We start from the raw sequence: 18,782 nt of genomic DNA, 5'->3' as shown, positions 1-18,782 counted from the left end.
TTTTGCGGGAAGGACTATGGCTTTCATCAGGTAGTCTGGAGGGTTCTGACCCAAACAGGTTTAGGAATCAAAGCCTTAGACCTTCCAAGTAAACCGCAGCTGGGCAAAATCGCAACTTTGAACGGCATTTCAACCTGCCTCCTCGGTGGGCGGTACAAGATGACTCCACGCCCTCCACTCCTTCGGCAGCACCCCTGCTGGCATGGCTGAGGTCGGCCACGCCCTCCAAACACCGCCCATTCCCCTGCTCGGGGTGGGCCATTCCTACTGGGCATGCTCAGTACCAAGGGCTCGGGTTGGCCTCCTAGGCGGAAGCGGGTCCCCGAGAGTTTGTGAGTGCTTCCCAGGGTTCTCCGCGCTAACGTTATGGCCGCCTCCGTGTGCTGGTGTCTGCACATGGGGTTCTAGGGCTGTGGGTGTGCTTACAGGAGCTGTCGCCACTAGTCTTCGACGTCTTTGGACCCTCTTCCTTTCACTTTCTTTTGTTGACACCTGTGTGACCTTCGTAGGATTCTGTTTTGGCTGCAGCGATGTCTGGGGTGATGTGGACCCCGGAGCTGGCCCTTCTGAGGGGCTTCCCCACTGAGGCTGAGCTGCAGCAGTGGAAGCAGGAGGGAGTCGCCGGTTCGGGTGAGAGGGGTGCACCTGCCAAGGAGGGACTGAGGCCAGCGTGGGGACTGCGGGGAGAAGGGGTGGCGGCGGCTGGGTTCTCATCCCTTCTGGTTTTATTTTTTTCCTACCCAAATCTATCTGATTCTTAATGCTTTGGGTTGCTGCATCCTTGACATAGGGGGCGCGGTCCTCAGGCTCCGTGCATGTCTTTACCCCAAACTTCTCACCGTCCGGGTTCAATAATAATAATAATGTCAATTGTTTTTCTAATCCCTTAACATTTCTTCAGTCATTTAATGCTTAGAATAGATCTGTAAGGTAGACACTACTTTTATTCCCGTTTTGCAGATGGAGGCATTTAAGTACAGATTGGTTAAGTAATTTATTCAAGGTCACACAGCTGGTAAGCACAACAGCTGATGAGGCAGCAAAGATGTAATCTTGTAAGCAAAGCACATTTACCGGAGAGAGAAAGAGTTAAGAGGCACATTTACTAGTGGGATATAGGCACATCTGGTTGTGGGGTTTAGGCTGGACCCAAAAGAGAAATAACAATGTTAGGACAGTATATATCCCGTCCTATATATTTGTGTGTGTATGTATGTGTGCGCGGGCCCGTGTTTGTGTGCATACGCGATAGGTGCTTCAGGAGAGAGGTAGTTTCTGAAGTTTGGGTCTGGAAGTCTTATGGAAGAAGTCAAACTTGACCTGATTTTTGTTTAAAGAGTAAGACTGACAAGTGGAAAAGTTCCCCAGGAGGAGTCACAGGTGTAAAAGTGTGGAGGCAGGAATGTGCATATGGATATTAGGGGAACAATGAATGAACCAGCTTTTCATCAGGGAGGACAGTGGGGGTAGGAGGAGCCAGATTGTGAAAGGAAACTTTGTAAGGAAACTTTTCTGTTGTCAGTAGGAATTCTTTAGAATTCCCAGCAGAATTCCTTTTGATGTTACTTGCTAATGAGGAGTATTATTTCTGGGTCTAACTTCTGCCATGCTGCTCATGGTATGAATGAGCTTCTAATTCTAGGAGAGGTGATGGGCATTTGCTCAGTGCTTTGTGGTTAATGTATAGGAAGCATTCTAAGTATATACATTTTTTTTTTTTTTGGCATGCTGAAATGGTAATAGTGTTACCTTTTACAGTATGAAAGTAGCTGTTCTTTGGATTATTGGACTAATTTTTTTCTATTACAGAGATTGGATCTTTCCTACAATTGCTGCTAGAAGGGAACTATGAGGCCATATTCTTAAATTCATTGATTCAAAGTATTTTAAATTCAGCAACGATGACTGAAGAAAGGATTGACAGCTACCTAGAGAAACAGATAGTAACATTCCTGGATTACTCAACAGATTTGGACAAAACCAGAAGGTAGAATTTTATTTGAAATTTTCGTAGGGAAACAGATTCTGAATACATTTAATATTGCCTTGACAGTGTAAGGCACTGATTTTTGCAGTTGTTGAAAAACCTGGCTTTATGTTTACTCAGGACTCATGATGTACCAAATAATCTATGTAAGAGTTTCTGTCCAGAGGACCATCGAGAATGAAAAGGTAAAGTGGTGTAGGATATACAGGTTTCATATATAACACTGACTTATGACTGGGTGGTAGCTGCTAACCCACTGAGTTTCTAAATGCTTAAGTCTCATAGGTTTTAGCCATAGACAAGACTTCAGACCTTCTTTTCTTTTAACTTGAAAGTGTACACTCTCCGTCTTGCTGTTTGTAGATTGCTGAGTGATAATTGTAACTACTTTTATTATGTTTTAGGTTATCTTTAATGTTTTTATTATGGAACCCTTGGTTTGTCTTCTTCCATTGACGTTTATGTAATTTTATAGGATTAAATATAATGGATAGTTACACAGCAGTGTAACCTAAGTTTTTCAGTGGCTTATATTTTACTGTTGTTAGTTTGTTAATATACCTTCCTTTTCTCTACCATCTCTGGCAACCACATCAAGTTTTAGTTGTCTTTAAAACACAGTTTTGTTTTACCATTATTTCTAGGGAATGGCTTCCTTTAGTTCTTCAACAAATCAACTACTGGCTAGGTGTTGAGGTTGTGAAGATGAATAAAACATAATCTATCTATAAGGAGTTCACAAAAGAGTGCTACTATAGGCATTCTATTTAAAAAATTAGTGTCATTCATTTTTATTTTTCTGGTTTACTAGTAGTTTACATTCCTCTGATGTCGTTCTTGATTATTATTTTGCTGTCAGATATGTGTGCGGTATCATAGCCATTAGCTTTGTGTGGTGCACATGAAAACACACATACACACAAATACATCATACACTGGTAGACCAGAATTCGGCTTGTCACACAGAGCTGAGAAGAGACATTTCAGTTACCTCATTATGAGGTATTTGAAAATTAAACTCTATTCTCAATTCCCCTTAAGGATTTTGATTTTTAGTTATGACAGTTATATTAAGGCTTTGAGATCTTGCTGCACACCTGTTTCCTCAAGTTTCCTAACTTCTAATTACAAACAGGCTCTTTCGTCACCTGTTTTCTGCTCATTCTTTGCTCTGCTCTCAGTTGTGCTGCATCCGGAGCATTCTGGCTGCCACAGGCTTGTAGGCTTGATTTTTTTTTTTTTTCCTTAAAGAATCTTCCTTTTGAGGTAGGGCCTAGGGGATATGGGAAGAAGAGGATGACTGCTTTTATTTTTCCTTTAGTGTGAAGCTACAGGATTCTCTGGCTGCTATTCGTTAGAGTTGAATCCCCACCTATTTGTGTCTTAATCTAGGGGTTGGCAAATTACTGCTGGTGGGGCAAGTCCAAAGTGCCTAAAATGATGTTTACATTTTTAAACGGCTGGAAAAAAAGTAACACGTGTGACCCACAAAGCTTAAAAGTTTTTTTTTTTTTTTTAATCTCTCCTTTGCAGTATAAGTTTACCTACCCACTCCTGTCTTCAGCCAAAGTAGGATTGAAAAGAAATGGGTTCAAGTGAAATTTCTAGGGTTTTTTTTTGTTGTTGTTGTTCTAATAGTTGGTAGTACAGGATCAGTAAAATATTTGAAAACAACTTTTTGTTGTCAGTTTTCTTTTGTATAAAATCAGTTTTCCATCCAGTCAGTGTCAGAGCTGTTAAATAGAACACAAGACGAAATTCTAAGTGCCTGATAGGGTCCTAAACCAGTGCTGTTCAGGAGGACTTCCAGTGATGATGGAGACGTTCTGTGCGCCGTACAGTACGGTAGCCAGTAGCCACGTTTGGCCATTGAGCACTTGAAATGTGGACAGTGCAACTAAGGGACTGAATTTTAAATTTTATTTAATTGTAATTAATTTAAATTTAAAACAGCCATGTGTGGCTCATGGTGATAATATTGGACATTGCAGACCTAAATTGTTTCAGAAATTTTTTTTGTAATACTCTCAGATGATCTCAATAAATGTTGATATCTTACATTTTTCTTAATAAAAATGAAATGAAATAGTGTGTTTGTGGTTATACAGTGATAGTGGCTCATGTTTATTTCTTTATTCTCATATGCAGACAACAGCTGATATTCCTACTTGGTGTGAGCAGTTTGCAACTTTTTGTTCAGAGTAACTGGACGGGGCCTCTTGTTGATTTACACCCTCAGGATTTTTTGCCGTCTGTTTTGTTCCAGCAGTTTAGTGAGGTACGCTTCTTGGAAATGTCATATATAGGTATTATTGTGTTGTTTATTCTTTAGGAACGGCTCTTTATAAACTGGAGTTAATAATAGGTAGGAGAGAAACATGACTTTATTGCTTTTACAGAACCTACTAAGAATGCTTGTTCATTGATCAGATTTTCAATTCCAGAAGTTCCATTATCAGACTCAAACTCCTCTTCAGATGCTCCCCATTTTATGGAGCTCTATTAGCTGTGCTTTTTATTAAAGTGCAGGCAGCTGCACCAGTCACCCAGCTGCATATGTTACCACAGTTACGTAAAGATCTTTTCTTGCAAAGCAGAGAATGTGGAGATCTGTTTAATTTTGTTGCAGGAAACTTTTGCTGCTGTGCTTACGAACAGTTCCCAGGGGTGATTTCCTTTATGTCACAGATACACTTACTTGTATAGAGTGTCTGGCACAGAGGTGCTCCATGGTGACAGTGATTCTTATTACCCGTATATGGAGATAATATTATTGACCTGCATCAGTAGGTCATCAGTAGAGCTTGCAGTTTGAACTCCTCAGTACTGTTTGAGCACATATACGCAGGGCTTGGAGGATATGACATGCTCTGAAAAGAAGTGTGGTAACTGATTTATCCAGCCACCTCAGAACTAGAGCATTACTATCGATCACTCAGCCTGGAAGGCTGCTTAGCATCCAAAACTTGCACAGCAAAAGGGACCTATTTACTGTTACCTGGTTTCTCAGAATTAGAAGTAACAAATGAAAGGGGAATGGAGTTGTTAGAGATTAGTGTTGATAATTTGATGGTGGTTGGAAAGAGAAATACAAAAGCAGTCATAATCTGAAGCCTCTGTACACATCAGTTTACTGAGTCATTATGTTATATCGCAATAGAGTAATTGAGATTCATAATGCTGGCCCTAAATCATTATTGAAAGGTTAAAAGCTCTTCCATATCTTATGTCTAAGAAGGGAATTTAATCTATACTTTACAAAAGTTTTCATCCAAAATGGTTAAAATAAAATCCCCAAGATTTTGGCACTTAAAGAGATATGCTTCAACTATCTAGGAAATTACTTATAAGGAGTGTCTCATTCCCTCTCTTACTGTCTATGAAACAGTTTCTGGCCTCTATTGCCCTATAGTGCAGGTTAGAAACCCACCAGACAAAGTCGTAAATACGTACCGAGCGCTAACGTGTGGTTGGAGTGGTGCTTCATTCATGTATGCTGTATCAGTTTGATGTATTCTCTAGATGAGAAGACTTGATGCTCACAGTGGTGAAGGAAACTTGTCAGAGGCCTTATAGCTGGGGGATTGGAACACACACTTTCTGGGTCCGAATTCGGTACTCTTTATGCTATACTAAAGTAGAAGCATCTGTAAAGTTAGGTAACAATTCAAACAGTACAGAAATGGGTTACATGAGAGATTCAACCTATTAAGAAATACTGAAATTAATGAAGAGATGTGTGGAAAGTGAATTTTGTCTGAGAAGACCTTTTCATCAAGAGTGGACCTTGAGTTAGAACCTGAAAGATGATGAGGAAATGGACAGGTAGAGAAGAGAAAGAAATACGTTCTAGGTGCAGTCACATGAGCAGAAATTGAGGGGAGAAGAGTGTGGTGTTTGTGGGAAACGGATGCTTTGAGCCTGTTGGAGCAGCAGTAAAAGGTCAGCCTTGATGGGGCTCAGACCAAATCATAGGAAACTTTAAATAAGACCTTGATTTTAATTTTTTTATTAGAAGTGCCTCATATGGGACTTCCCTGGCAGTCCAATGGTTAAGACTTTGCCTTCTGATGCAGGGGGTGTGGGTTCGATCCCTGCTCTGGGAGCTAAGATCCCACATGCCTCGTGGCCAAAATACCAAAATCATAAAACAGAAGCAATATTGTAACAAATTCAATAAAGACTTTAAAAATGGTCCGCATCAAAAAAAAAAAAAATCTTAAAAAAAAAGTGCCTCACACATTCCAAAAAGCATACAGAATGTGTACAGTTTAAATAATAAAACTCCTTTGTTCCCACCACCCGGCTTGAGAGAGAGAACATCACCAGCCTTGTAGAACAGAGCTTCCCGACTGCCGTTCCCCAGGTGTTGAGCCCCTTTGCCATTGCAGTAGCTGTGTGGGGCCGGCGCTGGGGAGAGCCTTTGAACTGGTCTCGTCTGGTGTAGTAGCCTTCTCTAGTTACCTGATGTGCACTACAAATAATAGCATCTTCTGCATTTGCTCTGACTTGGAAAAGGTTGGGAAATACAGGGTTACAAGGTCCCCTGTGTGTGCTTCCTGGTGGTATCCCTGGCCCCCTTTGTCTCATGAACCACTCTCATGAATTTTGTGTTAACATTCCATTGCTTTTCTTTTTTTTTTTTTTAATTTTATTCATTTATTTGGCTGCGTTGGGTCTTCACTGCTCCATGCGTGCTTTCTCTAGTTGCGGTGAGCAGGAGCTACTCTTTGTTGCGGTGCACGGGCTTCTCATTGCGGTGGCTTCTCTTGTTGCAGAGCACGGGCTCTAGGTGCGCGGGCTTCAGTAGTTGTGGCTCGCGGGCTCTAGAGCGCAGGCTCAGCAGTTGTGGCGCACGGGCTTAGCTGCTCCGCAGCATGTGGGATCTTCCCGGACCAGGGCTTGAACCCGTGTCCCCTGCATTGGCAGGCGGACTCTCAACCACTGCACCACCAGGGAAGTCCTCCATTGCTTTTCTTCATGGTTTTAGCACCTATGTATGTATATATCCCCCGAGAACATATTGTTTAGTTTTGCCGGTTTTTGAACTTTATATAAATGAAACAAATTGTGTGTGTGTTCTGTGACTTGCTTTGCTCAGTGGTGTATTTCTGAAATTATACTATTATTCATTTTTACTGTTCCATAGTATTCCAGTTGTATGAATGTACCACAGTTTATATATCTGTTCTACTCTCAATGGCCACATGGGATGTTTCCATTTTTTGCAATATATTATGTACAGTGCTATTAGGAACACGTCTTCTGGGAATCATTTGCAAGAATTTCCAAGCACAGCATGCTTAAAAAAAAAGGATAGTGTTTGGTGCAGTGTGCTAAATGGAGGAGGCTGTTTTTACTGGCCCTCAGGGTGTAGTTGGGCAAACTTGGAAATGCTTCCCAGCACTGAGTTGGGAAGCTCTGCTGAGGACATATATCTGTGAGTGGAGCTGCTGTGCCCTAGGGTATATGCATGTTCTGCTCTTCTTGGTCATGTCATGTTGTTTTTGAGAGGATTATTCAATTTATACTCTTTACCAGCAATCTGAGAATTTGGGAGATAAAGGGAGTTGATGTTTTTAAACTGGGGAGTGGCACATCAGTATTTTCTAGTTGTCATTTTCCTGTGCTGATTTATGTTTCATAGTTCTTGTGAAGGACAAATATTTGTGAATATACTTTATGGTCATTGAGTATAGTCATCAAAGCCAAATTAGATTTCCCTGCCTCTAAATTACGGCCTTGGCATTTTTAGCACTGTTTTTTGACCTTTGGTGCTAACCAGCCTCAGGAGAATAGCAGTGAAGGTTCATTTCTGAGTAGGTCACCTCTCACCCTTAAAAGTTGATCTAGTAATCTAGTTTTATATTAAGTTTATCTCAGATGTTGACTTCTTTTCACTATTCTGATAAATAAGTATTTTTATATGTCATATGCTCTCTTGACTGAGGAGTTGTTCCTAAGGGAGTTGTAACCTTCATTTTGTCTGTTTTAATATAAACAATCCTCTTTATTTATTTATTTTTTGGATTCTTTTCTCTCGTAGGTTATTACAGAGTGCTGAGTAGAGTTCCCTGTGCTATACACTCATCCTTATTGATTATCTGCTTTACATATAGTAGTATGTATCGTTCATCCTCAAGGTTTATCCATGTTGTACCATGTGTCAGAATTTTCTTACTTTTAAGACTGAATGATATTCCATTGTATGTACATAATAGTTTTGTTTTGTTTTTTGTCTTTTAATTAATTAATTTTTTTAAAATTTATTTTTGGCTGCGTTGGGTCTTCACTGCTGCACATGGGCTTTCTCTAGTTGCAGTGAGCAGGGGCTACTCTTCGTTGTGGTGCGCGGGCTTCTCGTTGCGGTGGCTTCTCTTGTTGCAGAGCACGGGCTCTAGGCGCGTGGGCTTCAGTAGTTGTGGCACGCGGGCTTAGTAGTTGTGGCTCATGGGCTCTAGAATGCAGGCTCAGTAGTTGTGGCGCACGGGCTTAGTTGCTCCGCGACATGTGGGATCTTCCCGGACCAGGGCTTGAACCCATGTCCCCTGCATTGGCAGGCGGATTCTTAACCACTGTACCACCAGGGAAGTCCCACAGTCCTCTTTAAAACTCGGTCATTTCCCCAAACTTCTGGAAGCACATTTAGAATTCGGTTGGAATATCAGTGTTATGTCACAGGAAGATAGAAAAGCATTTAATTTTTTAATGATGGTGATGCAAGGTAACTCTAGGAAAAGAAGTTTATTTATTTGTTTATTCATGCATTCACTCCTTTATTTATTTATTATTTACCCTATTAATGACATTTCCAGAGGACTTAGAGTAGGAGGTTTGGTAACCAACTAAACCTTTGAGTATCAGAGGTAATGAGATCCAAGTAGTATATCATGGAGTATCTCTTTGTGTAATTTTTTATTTGTTGCCCTGTTAAATTACTTGTTTGTTATCTTTAAAGATTTCGTTTAGAAGATAATGATCGAAATTTGTGCTACAACAGGTAGACATCTTTCTCATCTCAATGTGATTAGAATAAGGATTCTTTTCCTTAAAGGCATGTCTTGTACTTCACCAGCTTGGTTTGGATGTTAGGAAATAAAGATTGTTAAATCCATCTAAATGGCAAGATGATTTGATGAGGCTGCAGGTCCAACTTGGTCACATTAGGCAGGGTCTTCTCTCTAGTTCTTTTTTTTTTTTTAATTAATTAATTATTTTATTTTTGGCTGCGTTGGGTCTTTGTTGCTGCGCGCGGGCTTTCTCTAGTTGCGGTGAGCAGGGGCTGCTCTTTGTTGTGGTGTGTAGGCTTCTCATTACGGTGGCTTCTCCTGTTGCGGAGCACGGGCTCTAGGCGTGTGGGCTTCAGTAGTTGCAGTGCGCGGGCTTCAGTAGTTGCAGCATGCGGGCTCAGTAGTTGTGGCTCACGGGGTCTAGAGCGCAGGCTCGGTAGTTGTGGCCCACGGGCTTAGTTGCTCTGCGGCATGTGGGATCTTCCTGGACCAGGGCTCGAACCTGTCTCCTCTGCACTGGCAGGCGGATTCTTAACCACTGTGCCACCAGGGAAGCCCTTCTCTCTAGTTCTTAAGCAGTAGATTCACTTGTGTATTTGGTACCTCCACTTGGAGGTCTCACAAGGTACCTCAGACTCATTGTGTCCAAGACTGAACTCATGGTGAGGTTCTTCTCCAAACCAGGTCTTCTTCTGGTGTCTGTGTCTCAGTGACCCACACTACCATCATGCAGTTGTCCTAGTCAGAAGTCTAGAAGTGATCCTGGCCCTGTCCTTGAGGACTTCCTCATGCTTAGCATAGCCCTGGAGCTTGCTGAGAGGCAGGAAGAGGTAGAGAGGTCTGAGGGGAAGGCAGCATGAGGTGGTAGGAAGAACACTGGTTTAGGAGTTGGAAAACTTGGGCTATAATCTCTGTTCAGATGCTAATAACTTCTGTGTGATTTTGGACTGCACTTAACTTTTTTGTATCTGTTTTCTTCTAAAGTTGAGGCAGTTGTAGTACTTCAAAATAGTTCCTTGATCATTGAACTTAAAAAAAAAATTCCTTCTACCCTCAGCGTAGGTAACAGTAAGCTTTATTTGTGGTTTGGTGGTGGTCATTCACATTGTCTTTATTCCTCTAGTACACTTTTCAGTAATGATGAAGGTTAGGCAGAGGATGAACCCACAGCTATTACTTTCTTACCTTTATTGAATGTTTCAACAAAGCATTGAGCCAGACACTGGCATCACTTGGATTGTTTAATCCTTACAGGAACCCTGTGAGGTTTAGGTTCTATTATTTTATTTTATAACTGATGAAACAGAGGCTTCAGTTAAAAAAAAATTTACCTATGCCCACAAATTAATAATCAGAAAAAGGACCCAATCCTGTGTCTGTGACTTAGAGCCCATGTTCCTAACGTTGAGCATTCCTACTATCGATTTTGTGGTAACTGTCAGAATGATTCAGTGCACATTTTAAAAACACAGGTGCTTGGTCTGTTGTAGAAAATCTCTGTTCAGTAGGAAGTAGATTTTTTAGAGGCATCCCTTTTGGGCAGCCTCTGTTCACATTGGTGCATGATTGTATGCCTACTCAGCATTTGATATGTAAGACCTTGTTGTTTTTTGGCTTTATAGTAATTATGGAGCAGCAATGGTTTGTAATGACATTAGCCAGCTGGTGAAGCATATATGAAATGTAGGTGTTTAATATGAATACTTTCACATAGGGATGATTTTTATTGAGAAGCTATTTTGTTGTAAGTAAATCTGTAAAGTCATGATGCTTCTTCAATAGTAGCATTTTCTTGGGCTTCCCTGGTGGTGCAGTGGTTAAGAATCTGCCTGCCAATGCAGGGGACATGGGCTTTAGCCCTGGTCCCGGAAGATCCCACATGCCACGGAGCAACTAAGCCCAAGTGCCACAACTACTGAGCCTGCACTCTAGAGCCCGTGTGCCACAACTACTGAAGCCCGCACGCCTAGAACCCGTGCTCCGCAACAAGAGAAGCCACCGCAGTGAGAAGCCCGTGCACTGCAACGAAGAGTAGCCCCTGCTTGCCACAACTAGAGAAAGCCCATGAGCAACAATGAAGACCCAGTGCAGCCAAAGATAAATAAATAAATAAATAAATAAATTTATTTTTTAAAAAAAGTGTGCAACTTGGGAAAAGCAAATTAAAAAAAAAAAAATAGTAGCATTTTCTTGATTGCCCTGTTCTCTAAAGCACAAGCAGGTGGCTGGCTGGCTGTCAGGGCAGGCTGGAGCTGTAGATCTCTGAGGGCATTTGTAATGTTAGGACTCTGTCCAGTGCCAACTGCTGTGTAATAGATCAGTGCCTGTGTTTCACAGCTGATTACCTGGAAAATATGTATTCTTGTAAGACATATAAAGATTAATATGTTCTAAGTTATATCATTTAAAAATTTTTTTTTTTCAGGTCAAAGGACTGGATGCACTCGTTCTGAGTTTGCTCATTCTAGATGGTGAATCAATCTACAGCCTGACCTTGAATCCTATTCTGCTATTATTAGCACGAATTTCCCTAGTGAATGTAAGACATAGGCTGACAGCTATTCAGGTAAGGGAAGAAAAGGAGCCAGGAGATTCAGACCCAGGTGTGACTTTTGTGCTGATTAGCATAAAACTTTAGGTGTGATGCTGAAAATGTCTTGGTATATTTGTTTTCTAAGTCTTCTTTAGGTGTTTAATTTTAAAATCTGATGAAAATAAGCAAAACCTGTCTCCTCTCATGAGATGCGTCTGGTATAAAATGAGATGTTGAGCCTCTTTAATGGGGTTGTATATATGTGTTGTGTGTATATTTGCATGTGTATAAATGTTCATTCTCTGAATCTTAAAAGTAGGTTTAAAAACACCCTTCATAGTTTTTTGTGAATTTCATGTAAGGATGATGAGTAGCCATAAGTATAGCACTTTCAGTAGATCTTTTTTTTAAAATTAATTTCACTTTTTACTGTTTTTTTTTTTTTTTAAAGATTTATTGATTGATTGATTACTATGTTGGGTCTTCGTTTCTGTGCTAGGCTTTCTCTAGTTGCGGCAAGCGGGGGCCACTCTTCATCGTGGTGCGCGGGCCTCTCACTATCGCGGCCTCTCCTGTTGCGGAGCACAGGCTCCAGACGCGCAGGCTCAGTAGCTGTGGCTCACGGGCCTAGTTGCTCCGCGGCATGCGGGATCCTCCCAGACCAGGGCTCGAACCCGTGTCCCCCGCATTGGCAGGCAGATTCCCAACCACTGCGCCACCAGGGAAGCCCTTTTTACTGTTTTTTATTAAAGCTCCTAGAAATTTTTTTAAAAATAAATTTATTTATTTTATTTATTTATTTTTGGCTCCATTGGGTCTTCGTTGCTGCACACGGGCTTGCTCTAGTTGCGGCGAGCAGGCTTCTTATTGTGGTGGCTTCTCTTGTTGCAGAGCACGCGCTCTAGGCGTGTGGCCTCCAGTAGTTGTGGCACGTGGGCTCAGTAGTTGTGGCTCGCGGCTCTAGAGCACAGGCTCAGTAGTTGTGGTGCATGGACTTAGTTGCTCCACGGCATGTGGGATCTTCCCAGACCAGGGCTCGAACCCGTGTCCCCTGCATTGGCAGGTGGATTCTTAACCATTGTGCCACCAGGGAAGCTGTTTCTTGGCTCAAATTCTACCTTGTTTCATATTTGGGTTGGATTTAGTAGAGCATTTGTTGAATGTCTGTTATATGGTTTCTTTAGGTCACATATAAATTAGTGAGAAAAGTACTGATAGAGATAGCTAACACGCAGTAGGAGGTGACAAAAACCACATGAGAGATTCGAAGAAAGTCCTTGAGGTGTAGTGGAGGTTGTCAGCTGTGCAGTGTGCAGGCTTCGTCACAACTACTCAACTCTGTGCACCTAACTGTTCAATCTGCCTTGCAGTGTGAAAGCAGCTGTAGATGATATGTATGTGAATGGGTGTGACTGTGTACCAATAGAGCTTTATTTATGGACACTGAAATTTTTATTTCATATGCTTTTCACATGTCACAAAATATTATTTTTCTCTTCTTTCTTTCTTTTTTTTTGCAATGATTTAAAAATGTAAGAACCAGTCTTGGTTTTAGGCTATAGGAAAACAGGTGGTGGGCTGGTTTGGGTCCATAGGCTGTAGCTTCCTGACTCCTGTCTTGATTGTTGCAACTTGGGCATACAGACCTTGTATTTCCAGAAATAGTAAATCTAAATTTTATGTGAGATCTCCCAATTTCCAAGTGTTGGCTGAAAAAGTTTAAGAAAAAGAAACGCAGTATTTCTGTGGGCAAAATGTGGACTTGGTCTGTACTGTATAAGGGCTTACTTTCCTAAGCATTTAAGTTGTGACAAAGAGGAGGTAAGAAGGGAATCATGCCTCTTTCAGCAGCTCTCATGAGGACAGATGATTTGGAATCAGTTGTACCAGAAGGGTTTTTAATAGATGGGTTTCAACATATCCTAGCAGATATAAGACCTTATCTTTGATTTTTTGTTTAGTGATGTTAGCTTGAATAAAAAAATGTTTTCCCAAGTTGATCTGAGTTAAATGATCTTATAGACTGACTAGTACTTGGCCCTAAAGGAAGTATCATCAAAGCATGAGGTTGCTAAATGGCATTATTTTCTTTCTAGTGAGACTAATGGTCAATGAGTTAGTGATACAGTTTTCTTGGTGGAAAACTTTCATCAGCAAGTATGTTAAGCATCGTTTGTAAAAAGATACATGTAGTATCAACAGCTTAGGAGAACAAGGAAATATGTGAACTGCTGGTTGCAGATGTCGTAGAATTGGAGAGATAAGTTACCTGAGTTTCTTGGCAGATGCTAAACAGCTTTTGACTTCTGTTTTAAAACCCTATTTTCTTGTACATCTCCATGCAAAGATCATTCTGTGCTGAAACCTTGCCTTTCAGTTGAAATGTTACAGCTTTCTTCCCTTTGGGTCTTTGATATATCATTCTGTAAACGATGATGTTAAAAATGATTTCTTTGAGAAATGAAGATAAAATGATAAAGAAGCATGACATGCTTATCCGAGTTAATCTTCACCTTTTAAATTAATTTTGAAATGGCTGGATCTTAAGGAACATATCAGGCTGTTTATTATGATTTTATTTTTGTGGAACTATAAAAGAAGATGATTTTCCCCCACCCCCTAGTCTGTGAAGTGTATAGACTAGTGTTAGTAATATGTGAATGTTGAGTAAAAAGGATTTTGGCTTTGGAATCAGACCAGAGTTTGTCTGGCTCAGCCACTTAACAACTGTGTGGCCTTAGGCCAGTGAATTTCTCTGAATATCAGTTTTCTTATTTATAAAATGGACTAAGTCGGCAAACATTTATTGGGTTTCTTTTGAGTACACTCATGCTCCCTGCCTTCTAGGAGGTTATTGACTAGTGTGACTTGTCAATCAGAATATTCTGTAATAAGTGCTATAATCAGGAGACAGGATCTAGGAACTATCTAAAGCAAGGCTTCTAGTTTTCTTTTTTATTAATGCCTCAAATTGTCTATTAAGTGATTCCTGACAGATAGAAAAAGGCACTTTTATTTTCTAGTAGAAAAATAGGCTATGCTTTCTTTCTTTGTTTCACACTCCCCCTTCTCCCATCTGAAGATTTTGGGTTAAGAGTTAGTTTATAGATCTGATTTTTAAGAGTTGAGCATCTTATGTCGTATGTTTTCTTGAAAAGGCAGTCTCTTTGACTGGATCTATCTAAATTCTCATGTCTAGAAAAGGAAAGACTGCTGCCAGACCTGACTCACTTATTGCTGATAGCAGATAAGGGACAGATAATTGAAATATAGACTGACTTCATCAGCCTGGTGATAGGAAAAGAATGAAAATGAGACAGCACCTCAGGGAATTAAATTAAAAATGATGTGAAACTTCTATTAGATAATTCTACCTTTCCTTTCCTTAGATGGACTGAGGGAACAGCATTAATAATTAGAAAAGATTTTGTCAGGGGGTCAAAATTCATTTGTGATTTTATGATTGTTGCAACACTTGTGTGTAGTTTAGAAGGGGAGCAAGCAGTTTTACCCCTTAATCAAATGAAGAAATTAAGTTCAAGTAAAAAAGAAAATGCTTTTGGTAATTAAGCATGATCTCCTATTAGTAGATATTGCTTTAAAAAAAAAAGGAAAATTAATTTTTCACTCCTTTGTGCAATATAATTTAGAGTAACATAGTTGTAATTAATTTAGATCATTCAATGCATGATCATACTTGGTAATTTAATGAGCCTATCAAAAATATTTAATACTTACTACTTGCATGTGCGCGCGCACACACACACATGCATGGCAGAAGATCTAGAAGAATATAAACCTGTGTCATGCGTTTTTCTGGGGGAGGAGAATGGCGCTGAGGCAGCAGAAGAGAGACTTTCATCTTCACTGTGTATGCGTCTGTATTGGCTTGTTGTTGTTTAATAAGGATGTGTTGAAAAGTAAGAGTAAGCATCAGAGAACTGAGAAAAAGCTACTGTGTTCTCAGCCTGTGCATTAGTCAAGACAATGTATAAAATGCAGTTTCTACCCTCCAAAATATATGGACCAGGTATTTACACACTTGAAAAACAAGAGCTCTGCAGTGTGGTGCTAACTTCTAGGCACAGTGTGGAAGTTTAGAGAAGTGAGAGACCAGTGTGTGCCCTACTAGTGGGAGAAGGCTTCATGGAAGAGGGTGTGGAAGAGATCTTCCCAGTTTGGGGAATATCTGAACCCAGGGGATATCTTACCTTGTAGTTTACATAGCATACGTTGCTTCAAGGAGGATACAGAGATGAGTAAGACATGATTCCTCATCTTGTTGGCTAGATGGCGGACAGCACTGAAAGCCAGGATGACATACACGAATACGGTGGAGTGTGTCTGCAAAGAGAGGTGCAAACAATGTGCTGGAAGTTGAGATGAGGAAAAAAATCACCCCATAGGAGGTTCTTGGGGGAGGCCTCCTAGGATTGTTGGTATTGGATTATGGTGCTGGTAGAGTGTCACAGCAGAGCAGCATGATTACAGTAGGCATTTTAAAGGAGGAAATGGTAAGTTCGAAATGACATCAGGAAGCCCAACTGGCTACAAATACAGGGTTTGAGAGAATGGAGGAGAGATGTTATTCTCGTGGAAGACATGGCAGTGGATTTGGTATTATTACTGAAGACATAGCAGCTTATTGAAGGGGAAATTTAATCTCACAAATGTAAAAAAATTCTAAAAATTGATTTGAATTAATGTAAAATGTTTTTCCTAAGCGTCCTTTTAATTCAACGTAAACACGTTGGTGTTTCCTTTTTCTAGAGCTTGCCATGGTGGACTTTGAGATGTGTGAATGTTCACCAGCAGTTGCTTGAGGAACGCTCACCTCAGCTCCTTGCTCTTGCTGAAGACTGCATTGATCGAGGTATGTCGCAGACGTTGTTTGCTATGAGCATGTAGCTCCATTCTGTTTTCTTGGCTGAGACATTCCTTTTTCGTCTGTTGTTTGACAGCAGATGGTAACTTTTTTTTTTTAATTTAAACTCATTGATTGATTGATTGATTGATTGATTGCTGGCTGTGTTGGGTCTTCGTTTCTGTGCGAGGGCTTTCTCTAGTTGCGGCAAGTGGGGGCCACTCTTCATCGCGGTGCGCGGGCCTCTCTCCATCGCGGCCTCTCTTGTTGCGGAGCACAGGCTCCAGATGCGCAGGCTCAGTAATTGTGGCTTACGGGCCTAGTTGCTCCGCGGCATGTGGGATCTTCCCAGACCAGGGCTCGAAGCCGTGTCCCCTGCATTGGCAGGCAGATTCTCAACCACTGCGCCACCAGGGAAGCCCGATGGTAACTTTTTGTGTTCCGTTCTTTCTGGATGTGGAATATCACAAGTTATTAGGATGTCAGATTATAGGATTTCTTTTTTGTCTTTGAATTTTTAAAAAGGCAATCACTATTGTTTATATTACCTACTTAAAAAGAGTGATTTATTCTATGTAGGTCACCATGATTTTATCACAAACTGCCTAAAGGTATTTAAATATTTTCTCGGTTCTTTAATGTAAGAAGCCTCATTAGAAACAAGTGTAAACTCCCTTTATTAACAAAAAATATTTAACTAATTTGAACTGGAGTAAACTGTGCCAAATTGCATGCAGAACAGGAAATTATTTATCCTATATCCTACTGAGTACATGAAGAAAGGATTCAGGTTTTTTTTTTTTAAAACATTTTGTAGAAAATACATTCTACTGAGGATGACAATGGGTAGAGAGGCATTTTTGCATTTTATTTTTATTGTAGTATATAATGTACATATAGAAATGTGCCTAGAATATAAATATAAAATTAAGTAAATGATCATAAACCACACACCCCTGTAAATGCCTTTGTTGCAAATGCCTCATATGTCTTTTAGGAAAACATTTTGAAAAAGGGGGAAAATCTTGGGTACCTTGACCCTTGATTTCCCTGGGATTTTGGAACAATTATTCCTGACAAAAGTTGCCAAACAAAAACAAATTCTCTTGTAGTGAAGGAATACAGAACACAAGTAAACTTGAGTTCAGAAATGAACTTCTGAGTTTCAGAGAAGGGATTTGACGTTAAGTGTGCCTGATTCCAGAGCCCTTATTCCTCTCACATCACAAGAGTATGAAGTCATTATGTATGTGGGTGCGTATGTGTGTTGGGGGTGGTGGTTAGTATCACTCTGCGTGGAGAAGCAGTGATCTGCACTTGATTGAGGCGGCACATTCGTGAAGGCGCAAGACAGCTCTTGTGTGTGTGGGCATGTGTAATTGCAAGGCGCTGCTGTACCTTTCTGGAGTCTGGTTCCTTTAAAGGTGCAGCTGTATAGTAACAGGCTAGGTCACAATGCACTAGAGAGGACATTAGTTTGTGCAGTAACAAATACTACTATGCTAGAAACTAGTTTCTCAATTTTTATTTTGTTCTAAGACAGAAATACATACACATATGCTAATCTTAGATAAAATGAACATCTATATGTGATTCAAAATGAGAATGTCAGGTAAATATTATTCAGACAGTATAATTGTTATTTATGTACCTGGACTTAGTTTATATTTGTTCAGGATTTTAAGTTATGTAAGACTGTGGAACAAGCAAGGGTATGTTAGATCAGACTTGTACATGTAAAAAAAAAATTATTCTGAGCTTAAACTTTGTATATATAAAACAATATTCTGCCATGAGATTTAAACCTGACATGTTAGCAGATTGTTTTATTAAATGTAAGTTTTCTTGGCTGAGACATTCCTTTTTCGTAAGTATAATTGCTTTACGATGGTGTGTTACTTTTCTATACAATGACATTTCACTGCATGTACAATGATGCAATGAAGTAACAGAACTGAAAAACAGTATTTCTTTTTCCTGTAAAAGTCTTTGTTTTAATGCTTTTGGATTACAAAAGGTTTTTATGAGCAAATTTAGGCTGCTGAACCATCTATATATATATATATTTTAAATTTTTATTTGTTTAAACTTTGGGTTTATTTATTTATTTATTTATTTATTTATTTTTATGGCTGTGTTGGGTCTTCGTTTCTGTGCGAGGGCTTTCTCTAGTTGCGGCAAGTGGGGGCCATTCTTCATCGCAGTGCGCGGGCCTCTCATTATCGTGGCCTCTCTTGTTGCGGAGCACAGGCTCCAGACGCGCAGGCTCAGTAATTGTGGCTCACGGGCCCAGTTGGTCCGCGGCATGTGGGATCTTCCCAGACCAGGGCTCGAACCCATGTCCCCTGCATTGGCAGGCAGATTCTCAACCACTGCGCCACCAGGGAA

General features: G+C 40.4%; 1 protein-coding gene across 5 annotated transcripts in view; it reads left to right on the top strand.

Annotated features, from left to right (window-relative positions):
• Positions 1–359: 359 nt before the first annotated feature.
• Positions 360–18,782, top strand: part of TTC27 (tetratricopeptide repeat domain 27) — a 192,169-nt gene continuing 173,746 nt past the window's right edge. For 4 of the 5 annotated variants that reach the window (XM_059942919.1, XM_059942921.1, XM_059942918.1 and 1 more), the window contains exons 1-5: positions 360–630; positions 1,810–1,987; positions 4,136–4,265; positions 11,423–11,563; positions 16,301–16,403. In XM_059942919.1, coding sequence (XP_059798902.1) covers positions 531–630; positions 1,810–1,987; positions 4,136–4,265; positions 11,423–11,563; positions 16,301–16,403 — 652 coding nt within the window. In that variant the 5' untranslated portion in view covers positions 360–530. The remainder of the gene's footprint in view (positions 631–1,809; positions 1,988–4,135; positions 4,266–11,422; positions 11,564–16,300; positions 16,404–18,782) is intronic. The other variant, XM_059942922.1, reaches the window with a different exon arrangement.

This window comes from Balaenoptera ricei, chromosome 13, assembly GCF_028023285.1.
Source record: "Balaenoptera ricei isolate mBalRic1 chromosome 13, mBalRic1.hap2, whole genome shotgun sequence".
In the NCBI taxonomy this organism is placed as follows: Eukaryota; Metazoa; Chordata; class Mammalia; order Artiodactyla; family Balaenopteridae; genus Balaenoptera; species Balaenoptera ricei.
Note: the sequence above shows the minus strand (reverse complement) of the source record. Positions and strands in the feature narration are given on the sequence as shown.